Genomic DNA, 12,197 nt, shown 5'->3' with positions numbered 1-12,197 from the left:
TTTCGGCCATTTTGAATTCTGTCTGCACCAACTATGTTTGTGGCACATGTGAAACTCGTTCTGAGCTCTGTTCTAACTTGTTTTATTAAAAGCTTCATTGATTCCATAAATCCTGAAATTGCACTGTGTATAACTCTCTGACTCAATGTGACTTATCATTTGGAAATTCGAAGGTAAACAGGAACCAAAAGAGATCCCGACTTCACACCAATAAAAGACATACTTAGAACTAAGATGCAAATATCATGAATTTACAATTCATAATTCGTAGAGGATAATAACTAACCTTATCAGCTTTATCAGTTTTCAATTGACGTACAATATCTCCCTGAGATCTGATATCTTTATCTATATCATTGACTGATCTACCAGATGTTACAGGACTGGGTGCTTTTTCATCTTGTGGTGATTTTTCAGCTTGTTTACCTTTCTTACTGTTTGCTTTCTATTAACAGACGTACATATGTTAGAACACATAAACAAATACATACTTTTTCACCTATATTTTGATTTTCCAATAACTTAGAGCAAGGGTGAGGTTTTAGTTCATAACCACTTTCTAACTAGAATGTTGGATATTCCAGAAAGTTGACTTTTGAATATATATGTATATAGAAAGTATATGTTTTTATTATATCTGCTATAATATTATATTTTTTCCTAAATGTTTATAACTTAATGTGTAAAACTGTACTGGATATTGTGAATAAAGGAATTGGAGAGAAAAACAGAACATGAATCATGTTGTTACTCAGAGTTTCATGCTGTGCAATATTCAGACAACCAACCTATTCCAACCTTCTTCTCTACTGAATTTATTCTAAAGTTATTTTTTCCTAATATTTCTATGATATTAAACTTAGAACAAGAACTAATTATAGAACTAATAAGTTAATTATTTTGTAATGACTCTTACCTCTTTAGCACTAACTTCAGCTTTATGTTTTGATCCAGCTGTAGGCATTTCTTTTTGATGTCCATCAGGTATACTCAATAACACACAGGGACTAGCCTTACCAGTGTTAGCACTGTAAATAACATTAAAACAGTTCTTTAATGAATGGATTCTAGGTAGCGCTCGATTGGCAAGTTCTGCTCAGGTTCCGTCTGCTCCGATTCAAATAATGTCACATTCAAAATTTTCATCCCATTTACTCTCTCTGCCATTTTGAATTGCGTCTGCACCCAATATTTTTTTGAGAACTATCTTCAAGCTTGTTTTATTGAGAGTGTGGTTGAGCGCCCCCCTAAAGAATTACATTGAAATCACATGAAAGAAGTTTGTCAATCTAGCGTCACAGACACCAAATTCACAATAATATGAACTCATATAGAAGCATGTGATTTGGTGGTCTTACAATGTCAATATGCAGTATCAGGTTAAAATATGAAATTGGATTGTCATTATAAACATGTCTTAATTAAAATACCTGATTGGTTGGTAGGGCTGATCACAGATATAATATCCTCGTCTCTGTAATTGTATCATATCACCTTTCTTTAATGATGATAAACATGGATCACCTAACATCACTTCTTCTTTCTAATAATAACATAAAATAATCAATTACTGTCTAAATCGATTACATCTTCGAACACCACACTTATTTATCTGTGAATATTCTTAAGCGCTGTCTGAAAAGCTTAGTAAGTAGTTCAAATTTGCCAGGCAAGGTAACATACGTCTATAATGGCTTAATAATGAATTCTCAAAAACAGTTCAGCAAATTCAAACATGAACAAGATCTCATCGACATACACACAAGGGCAATAACTCTGAAACTGATAATCCGATTATTACCAATTTCGAACTTGACTAAGATGTCATCAATATATAAACTTACATGCATACCAAGTTGCAAATTTGACATGTTTTTACAAAGTCAAGGGCAATAACTCTGGAACCGTTCATCTAATTATTACCAATTTCGAACTTGACTGAGGTCTCATCAATATATACATGCATATTAAGTTTCAACAAGATGGAATAAAAAAAAGAGCCTCTATCATGCATTCAAGCTAAATTTGATGACTTACAATTTTGAACTTACCGAAATGTCATCGATATATACATGCATACTAAGTTTCATAAAGATCGAATTAAAATTGTTGCCTTTATCGTGTCTACAAGCCAAACTTTTACATTTTTACTAATTCAGTAATTGCTCAAGAAAAGATTTTAATAAGGTTTTGATAAGTACCTTGGAATCTGTGTTGATGTAAGATTTAAAGTCTTCATCTTTAGCTAGTACAGGTTTAGTTATAATATGATCATATTGTATACAAACAGTAGGTATTAACTCTCCTTCCTTACAATCACATAACCATGTTATCTTCTGAGTCTTCTTATAATCCTACAATATTACACAGATATATCATTATCTAGTAAACAGTTTACTACAAATAGTCTTGAACACAAAAAAGTTTTGGACATCGACCTTTGCCCCAGGCACTGTCATTCCCAGATCAGACTGGCTACCAACCAATGACAGAAAAAATATTCAGAGCATGATATCATTATATTCAGAGAGACAAATATTTTGGCTCTACTATATCATTATTCAATAAGGCAGTGGTTTACAACCTTTTTCAGCCTTCACACCCCTGGAGAAATCACCTGGACCTTTCAAACCCCAAAAATTTGTTTCATCCACATTTCCACTCCAGCAAGTGATGATGTGAGGTGCTTTCTCAATTCAAAATAAATTCTTTTCCTACACCAGTTGGCCACACCCTAATCCCACACCCCCCGGGTGTAAAAACATCCCAGGGCACTAAGGGCAGATTTAACATCAATACACACGATCCATTAAAAAATTTCTGGGACTAAATGCTAAATATTCACAATTCAAATAAGGCATAACCTTAAAATATAACAGTAATAAACTTACAGTATTTGCCAAATCAAGATCTGCCTCAATAGATTCTATTTCACCTTTACTGTTCCTAAAAGAGAATTCAGATAATATAATTTACATAACAATATTGATTTCCATATCAAGATCATCTTGTTATACTAATCATATAGTTGAACAATACAAAATTTACAAAGGACTTGGAAACTGTAGAGGTATGTCTTAATGGTTTCTTTTTTAATTGTATTATAATGTGATAATAAATACTTACTTTTTAATAGTTTTAATTTTCAAATTACCCCAGTTAATAAAGGTAACAATTTCTCCTTCCTTTATAACTTTAGCATCAGCACCTTCTATATAGATCTTATTACCATACCATACTGTCTTCTCACCTACTTCTTTATTCTACAAATTAATACAATCATCACAGTTATAATCTGGCTATGGTTTCATTAACACATTTAGTAATGTAAGTATAATAAATGAACTTTTATTCATATACATGTATATTTGACCTCTGCTCTTGCACTTGGACCTTAGAAGTATTGAAAAATCCCAAGATATTATCTTTACATCTTGGAATTGAAACACTGCAGCTCCTTCAATGTTTTGTAGGAAATCTTTCAAATGAGTTATGAGGATGTGCTGTCATTTAGTTTTAGTGGAATTACAGGAACCAAAGATGTCTGATTGAAAATTGATATGGTGCAAATTGAAGCCATCAGTGTCCCCAATAAGCACAAAAATCATCTTTACAACCCCTTTAATATATACAACATTACCATGCATTATAAGGAAAATATAACACGTTTACCTTTGGATGAGCTGCAACTTGTTTAGATTCTGTTTTAGCTTCTTTTATTATCAAGGGCACTACATCATCTTTTAGTAAAGCAGTATATCTTGGTACTATAGGGTCAATTACCTAAAACATATACATAGAGAGAGTTCCAGATGAGTTTGAAAACCCAGATACAAGAAAAAGGTTGACTTCAGTAATAATGAAATAAAATAAAGTTTATCACCCTACTACATTTCTGCTCCTGATTCTATTGATTGAATCCTGGTTCACAATGACTAAATTCTTTTTCCATCTTAATATGTACATAACTGACAGACAGAAATCATGTGTGAAGAATTTGAAAGCACTATATCATTCTATGCTGGAATAGACCTCTGGACCTCTGAAATAGCAAGCAGGCATATACATTGTTGAGTCATTCTTAGCAATCAGTAAAAGAAGGATGTCCTTCCTAAAAAAAAAAATACTGACCTTTTTATTAACAGACCATATTTTATCCCATTCCATCATATTAACAGATCTTGAAGAGCCCTAAAAATAGATAAATATGTTTAGAATTTGTGGTTGAGAAAGACTGTACCGGAAATTTCAATAGTAAATCACAGAAGCATTTTAACCCATCAAAAAAATATGAAAAATTTCATATAAATTTCATTTCCATACTTTTTTTTATATCTTCCCAGCCTAACTGTGTAATGGATGATGGTTCATTGCTTCAATCTGTTTGAATTCTAGCCTCAACTTGATCAGTACCTACCTGGATATGTCACATTCAAAATGTTCCTTCCTATTCCTTTCTCTGCCATTTTGAAACACATTTTCAGCACTGTTCCCACTTTTTTTTATTGAACTTTCCGTCAATTCCAAAAATCCTGAATGTGCAGAACTCAACAATCAAGCTCCCCCACTGACTTACCTGAGAAATAATGAATTGTTTTAAGCCTTCTACAGTCATACCATGTCTTAAAACACCTCTTACAGTTGGAAATCTTGGATCATCCCTTCAAAAAATTATAAACTTTTGATGAAAATCAATTTCTTTGAGATTAATACTTAATACATCAATAGACCATATTCACACCTCATTATTAATCACTGAAAGCGAGGTTCATTACGCAAATTACATATTCCATTGATAACATGACAATGTCATATGAATGAATAGCCTATTTGATGTAAGTAAACACTCATACAAATGAAGCTTAAGACTGCTCTTTCTCAGAAATGTGCGAAGGTAAAATTGGCCTGAAAGTATCATAAAATAGCAATTTCGAATTTAATGACGTATAATATGATTAGTATTAAGTTAGTGGGATTGGAGCAGAAGACATTAAAGACGTCAAGGTGGAGAATTTGTGCAGTAACACAACGTTACCTTTTTATTGTTTGCAATATGAACCTTCTTCTGGATTCAATAGGCCCACATATGAATAAGGTCTATTACCAATCATTACATTAAATATTCTAATCTCAACCAAATAAGATAGATAGATAGACCTACCATCCATCAACAAGTCCTTCATTAACAAACCATGTTAATTTACGTTTAGACATCACTGTATTCTGTAGATTTAATCTACTGTACTCATAAATATATGGTTTTCTTAGACCTGAATTCAAAATAAATAGTTATAATCACAGAAAGATAATCCAATAATCCACATTTGCAATATGAGAAAGCAAGAAAAACTGAGGATTTTGAGTACAGCTATCTAGATCTATTCTAAAATGATGAAGTTTAAAGTTACAGACTTCAAGTTATTTTTTTGTGCTCATGCTGCTTCGAAAGCCGTTTTGAAATAAATAACAGAATTCAAAATTGATCTAGAATATTGCAACAAGAAAACAAAACACATACCTAAAGCATCAATAAACCAGAAATACTGATCATCTCTATCATGATATTCTGTTGTTCTTAAAGCATGAGTTACTCCTTCAACACTATCAACTATTGGACAGGCAAAATCATACGTAGGATATACTCTGTAACAACAAACACATGCACATATATTTGTTATTCATCGCAGCATCATTTGATTATTACCCCATAATCCAGATTTATTCTTAATTAGTTACTACTTACATTTTTCTTTTTAACTGTTAAAGATAAACAGTTAAAATCGCTTCTCTGCTTTCACTTTTAATATAATAAGGACAATTTTTGCATATATACAATGCTCTTTCAGGTCAGGATAAAGACTTTCGAGATGAACGTAAGTGAAATGTTTCCCCCCAATATGTAAAGTACTAATGAATAACAAAAATTTCTTTTTTTTCTTGTAAGACATTAAATCAAATTAAAGGGATTGTAAAGAGGTTTTCTAAATTTTGTATGTGTATCGGGGACACTGATAGCATCAATTTGCATCATTCCAATTTTCATTCCGACGTCTGTGGTTCTTGCAATTCAACTAAAACTAACACGTTTTATGACATCACTAGAGGGGACTAACGGAAGCTACTATTAATATCTATGCAGTTCCCCTCTAGTGACGTTATAAAATGCATTAGTTTTAGTGGAATTGCAAGAACCACAGACATTGGAATGAAAATTGGAATGGTGCTTGCGTTTAAGAATTTGAAACAATTGTGCTTTCATCTTTATTGTTCTCGAATTTAAGGAACCTTCAATTTTACAAGATCAATAATGTTTGGCTATCGTTATCTCAGACTAGTTAACATATATAGATAAACTCACTTATATTTGTCTCCAGTTTTGATATGAGGTTCAGGTTTACATCTATATATAGTAGGATCTCTCATACATCCATTATCACTCTTCATATCTAACATAGCTCGTACACAACATTTAATACCATAATCAGTACCTTTCTTCATATCTTCCCACATCTTTAAATTCTTCTCCACACCTACAATCAAACACAAGCCTCTTTCATTTTCAATAGTGGTGGTTGATTGAAGAGTTCTGAACAGAATCCATTTGTTACATTCTGCTCACAATCAGTATACAGATATGTCACAATAAAAATTTTCCCAAATATTTCCTTTTCCGCCATTTTGAATTCTGTCTGCACCTACTATTTTTTTGGCACCCATCAAATGTGTTCTGAACCCTATTCCAAATTGTTTTAATGAACATTTGGTTGATTCCATGAATTATATACTTAAATAGCTTCCTTTAAAAAGACAAGAAGTACAAGTCTACACATGATCATTCATACATACACATGAAAAGTTACCAAAATTGCATTCATAATGAGAAATTTGGGAAATTCAAATGATATAATTCTTGATTAATGACTAAACAGCAAAGCCAGAAAGCACGTAACTAGAGTCTTTTTTCTGTGAGGTAAAAATCCTGTTGTCTTTAAAGTCAGTGATGTCTTTCATCGCAACACTTTTATATGTAGACTTCAACCATTTATTTAAGTAGCCAGGTGTTCGTATGTGGTTTCTGTCCAATGCCGCTTCCAAGTTTTTGTAGAATGGATTTTCAAGATTTCCAACATATTTTTCATATCAAAGAATACAAGAGAAACTTACTGTTAGATCTGTGTTTTGAATCAATTCTCTCTTCACGTTCTTGTTTCATTACTTCAGGCTCAGTATCATCAACATACGCTTTCTTTTTCTTGATCATTTCTTCACAGTATTGTAATAAACTATCAAAATGGTCTGAGGTATGAGAGAATTTATCATACTTTATTCCTAGTAATTTTAAATCTTCCAAAATAACCTATCAATCAGAAAATAAATACAATGTCAAATCAAATTAACTCATATGCATATTTCAATTAAGTAACAAAAGTTATCATATGGCATAGTTTAATGTTTCATGGTATTGAGATGATATATATAAGTTCACACTGTTGATTGGGGTGCGCACTTTAATTATGACTATAAATTATAGAGTTCTTATATTATGGTGCTTGGGCAGAATTTCAATATTTCATTATAGCCTCGTCACTTCAGAAAGGCGTCCTTAATGTACTGTTAAGGCAACATAAAATTAGCTAGTTCAAGTCGCCATAACGTGTAGGAAGTGTCAGGTATTGTACAATGAGTGCTATTGATGCCAATAATCACCGTTGAGATCGACAAGGAATCAAGAATGTCTTTTGACAAGTGTCTAAACATCTCCATGAACACAATAATAAAAGTGAAATACACTGATAGATTTTATTAGAAATGTGCCTCGGGAACACAATCTTGTCGCATATGTAGCAGTTTGAGTGCAACTGTTTTAGAATTTGTCATTTTTAATGGGTCTTTTCTTGTGTATTCTTTACGTTTTTTCGATCTGCCAGTACATTTGAGTAGCCTTAAAATGGCAATTGGTTGCAACTGGTCCTGGCAATTAATTGTGATGTTGTGATCCAAATTCAAAATGGTTATTGAAAACAAATGTCACATATTGCCCAGGAAATTGAAATGGATGCTGTGAGTGTCTCTAAGGAAAGATCAGAAAACTTTCCTAAATTCATCACTGCATATCCTGTAGGTCATCATTGGAATTTGATAGGAAGAGTGGCAAAAGAAATTGAAATACCTTTTCATATTCAGCATTTTCTTTAGCAGGATTAGTATCATCAAATCTCATAATCAATGTACCATTAAAACTTTGTTGATAGTATTGATTGAGTAGAGCAGCTTTAGCATGGCCAACATGTAAATATCTACAATAATATATATATCAATTTACTACCACTTCTATAATGTATTTCAAACAATCACCTTCAAGATCCATTATTAAATTTCTTAATACAGAGGTGATCTGTGGGTTTCTGAAGCGGTCAGAGATCATTTGCTATATATTTTAATGTTAAGATTTTGATGCCATGAAGCAAATATATTTGTGCACATCTGGATTCAAAATATACACTATATTTTTAGGTACTGTTAAATAGAACCCAAATATTTATTGCTTGTGTTTATGTTTTTCATTGGAACATGAAGTATTATCTTGAAACAAAATTTTTCAATTTGATAGCTCAAGACCTTACTTGAGAAAAAATGTTTTAACAATTTGATAATCCACTTACCCACTAGCTTCAGGAGGAAATCTAACAACAACTTCTCCCATTTTAGCACCTGGTAACTCTACAAACTTTCCTTCATCTTTCTTAATCTACAATTATTGAATTACATTCAAATACAATATTTAACAAATACCTGATCTTTTAAAGGGATTTGAAAGACATTTTCGAAATTGTTCATGTATATCGGGACAATGATAGAATTAATTAACTCCATTCAAATTTTCAATCAGATGTCTGTGGTTCCTGCAAATATGTGATTTTGCAAATATCCAAAAGCTGAGCTGAAACAGTTTGCTATGGTATTTTTTTATTAAAACTTGAAGCAAATGAAGTTCAATAAACATGTAGCAGAAAACCAAGAATGATATATTAGCAGAATTAGATGAATCTGTGAAAAATAGATTATTTAACTTTTCGTGTTCCCCTACAATGGTTTTTATATGAATATTGAGATAAAGATGAAACTTACAGAACTTTCATTATCATTCTGTACAGAAACTTTAGGTAGTTGTGGTAATACAGATTTGAACAGTTCATCATTAGACAGAAACTTGTAATATCTTAACACATTCACTGGACAATCTTTCTTAACAATCATCTTCTGCCACAGATTGCTTGCTAAAAAAAAAACAATTAGGAGCATAAGAATTTTCATTCTTATTCTGAGATTTTTTTTTTTTTAATTTTCCTTTATTCCTTTATGAACAAAATTTGTCTACAATATTGGCGGGTATTAACATAAGCATTCACAACAAGTGCAAACAAAAATCTTCCTCACATTGATTTTATACATTTCAGAAGTATTAGAGTAACTGCTGACAATTTAGAGGTGATGCTGACATTAAGAGTAAATACTGACATTAGTGGTAAATACTGACATTAGTGGTAAATACTGACATTAGTGGTAAATACTGACATTAGTAGTAAATACTGACATTAACAGTAAATACTGACATTAACAGTAAATACTGACATTAGCAGTAAATGCTGACATTAACAGTAAATACTGAGATTAGCAATAAATGCTGACATTAGTGGTAAATACTGACATTAGTGGTAAATACTGACATTAACAGTAAATACTGACATTAGCAGTAAATACTGACATTAGAGTAAATACTGACATTAGTGATAAATACTGACATTAGTGGTAAGTACTGAGCTTAGCAGTAAGTACTGACATTAGCAGTAGTCTAAATACTGACATTAACAGTAGTCTAAATACTGACATTAACAGTAAATACTGACATTAGCAGTAAATGCTGACATTAACAGTAAATACTGACATTAACAGTAAATACTGAGATTAGCAATAAATGCTGACATTAGTGGTAAATACTGACATTAGTGGTAAATACTGACATTAACAGTAAATACTGACATTAGCAGTAAATACTGACATTAGCAGTAAATACTGACATTAGAGTAAATACTGACATTAGTGATAAATACTGACATTAGTGGTAAGTACTGAGCTTAGCAGTAAGTACTGACATTAGCAGTAGTCTAAATACTGACATTAACAGTACAAACTGACATCAACAGTAAAAGCTGACATCAACTGTGAATGCTGACATCAACTATGAATGCTGACATTATGTTATCAACTGGTATAGCTGTATTATTTACTTACAATATAAAGTATCCCAAACAAAGAAATCAGCCAGTGTAATAGAATGACCAACTAAATAAGTTATAGATGATAGTGCTGTGTTTAAATATTCTACAGCTAATGGAAAATCAGATGTACAAGCCAGTCGACCTTTAGCAAACGTTGTCCAATGATCAACCTACAATAGCAAAACAATTCTATGTAAAGAAAACAGCTGCGTAGAGAAAAGGGTCTCGCAATGTACAAGTATGATTGTAATGACCAGTTTTCCTTTACCATTGAGAAATGAAATGGAGTTTTAAGTTCTACTCTTCTGCAAGTAATTGGGCTAATGCCATGCAGTATGCAATGAGCTAAAACGGCAGCATTGGCTTAGTCTTTTTCAATTTTAAACTGTTATGGGATCTTTAACGTGCACAGCCTGTAGCACACAGGGCCCAGGTTTATTGTTTCATTCATGCGACCAAACACTTTTTTCATGTCAGTCCCTCCAACCTGCTTCACTAACAAGGGAAACTGGGTTGAAAAATCTGAATGCATTAGCTTGACCTATGCTTGCAGGAAGAATACCTAACTAACCACTTAAAGTTTCGCTGGAGGTTAATCTGAAAATTTGTTATATTTACCTCAGTTTTTTCCAGTAGAGTAGTGCCAAGCAATTTTTCAGTCTTTGAAACTCTAGCCAAATATCTACAGATAGATAATGGCGAGGAAAAGCTGGTATTCCTGAAAAATAAAAAACACCCTAAAATATCATTCAAATATTTTGTAAAAATAATTTTATAACTTACTCAGGTGTACCAGATGCCAACTAGAGTCAGATGCATTTTAGTTCTACATAAACAATACAACTAAGGGTTTTAATTTTATCTGCCTCATCGTCAATTACAACATTGGTTTTGATTGTTCAGTCATTCTTTTCTGGGTTGATTGAATAGCAGTCAATAGCAAGAAAGGCTATTATTCAAACAATAGTTATATTACTTTGAAAACTGTATGTTTCATTTTAACTAGATAATTTACAGTAACTAATATAATCAGTTTAATATGAATCATTTTCAAAGAAAGGTTCAATCAGATGAACTTACCCATTAGCAATGAGTTCAGTATTGACATCATTCTGACACTTTATATTATAGCCATTATCACTAATATACTTCACAGTCAACAAAATACCTAGAATTATATTAATAATCTTGACAGGTTAACAAACAAACATTTCCTACAAGCATTAAAGATTAACCAATTTTCAAGAGTTGATTTGGGTGTTGAATATATTTAAATAGTCTTCAGAAGTTCTGAAAATGTATGAAAATCGCATAATTTCAACGATGAGCTGTGAACACTATTACCAATTCGCTTAGCTAAAAACTTTCTGTTTTGAGACTTATTCCTTCATGTACTAGTGTTCTGAGTCAAGTTAAGTTTAAAGTATATCATACCGGTACATGATGAAATACAAGTGAAAGAATAGACTCAACTAACCAGCTGAAGGATTATCCTTACTCAACTTCAAACTTAAAGACATTATTAAACCTGGAAAAAAAACACCAAAGTAAACCAGATATGAAATGAAAATTTTTTAGAGCTATATCATGATGCTTGTCACAATTCCTGTACAAGTACATGAAGTAAAATCAATTTTGATATCCTAACTATTAGTATTTTAAATGTTTGTTAATATCTAACACGTTTATTGATAAATGAAGCCTAAAATAAGCTTATAAAAAAGGTTGAAAAACAGAAATAAAATGGCAGAAATCTTGCTTCTATGGAAACCTGAGCTTATATCTTTACTACCGTACTGACATAAACAAAATCAGGTATTGTTAGTCTAACCTACTTCTAACTTCTTGTATTGCTATCACTAGTATCAGTTGTAGTCGATCTATCCTATAGTCCTAGCCTATATAGTATATGGTAGA

The 12,197-nt window shown here is 31.8% G+C and overlaps 1 protein-coding gene across 1 annotated transcript in view; it reads right to left on the bottom strand.

Moving 5' to 3' along the window:
* Positions 1 to 11,277, bottom strand: part of LOTGIDRAFT_154947 (hypothetical protein) — a gene marked incomplete at both ends in the record, with an annotated part of 22,051 nt that extends 10,774 nt beyond the window's left edge. Inside the window, 17 exons of the mRNA XM_009065452.1 lie at positions 917 to 1,028; positions 1,431 to 1,543; positions 2,202 to 2,354; positions 2,892 to 2,946; positions 3,127 to 3,263; positions 3,673 to 3,783; positions 4,132 to 4,191; positions 4,577 to 4,661; positions 5,162 to 5,270; positions 5,519 to 5,643; positions 6,359 to 6,530; positions 7,165 to 7,357; positions 8,171 to 8,297; positions 8,664 to 8,749; positions 9,130 to 9,278; positions 10,294 to 10,450; positions 11,257 to 11,277. Coding sequence (XP_009063700.1) covers positions 917 to 1,028; positions 1,431 to 1,543; positions 2,202 to 2,354; positions 2,892 to 2,946; positions 3,127 to 3,263; positions 3,673 to 3,783; positions 4,132 to 4,191; positions 4,577 to 4,661; positions 5,162 to 5,270; positions 5,519 to 5,643; positions 6,359 to 6,530; positions 7,165 to 7,357; positions 8,171 to 8,297; positions 8,664 to 8,749; positions 9,130 to 9,278; positions 10,294 to 10,450; positions 11,257 to 11,277 — 1,965 coding nt within the window. The remainder of the gene's footprint in view (positions 1 to 916; positions 1,029 to 1,430; positions 1,544 to 2,201; positions 2,355 to 2,891; positions 2,947 to 3,126; positions 3,264 to 3,672; positions 3,784 to 4,131; positions 4,192 to 4,576; positions 4,662 to 5,161; positions 5,271 to 5,518; positions 5,644 to 6,358; positions 6,531 to 7,164; positions 7,358 to 8,170; positions 8,298 to 8,663; positions 8,750 to 9,129; positions 9,279 to 10,293; positions 10,451 to 11,256) is intronic.
* Positions 11,278 to 12,197: the final 920 nt, after the last annotated feature.

The sequence above is a fragment of the Lottia gigantea genome, assembly GCF_000327385.1.
Source record: "Lottia gigantea unplaced genomic scaffold LOTGIsca_7, whole genome shotgun sequence".
Taxonomy (NCBI): domain Eukaryota; kingdom Metazoa; phylum Mollusca; class Gastropoda; family Lottiidae; genus Lottia; species Lottia gigantea.
The sequence above is the reverse complement of the archived record's forward strand: the minus strand, read 5'-3'. Positions and strand labels throughout refer to the sequence as shown.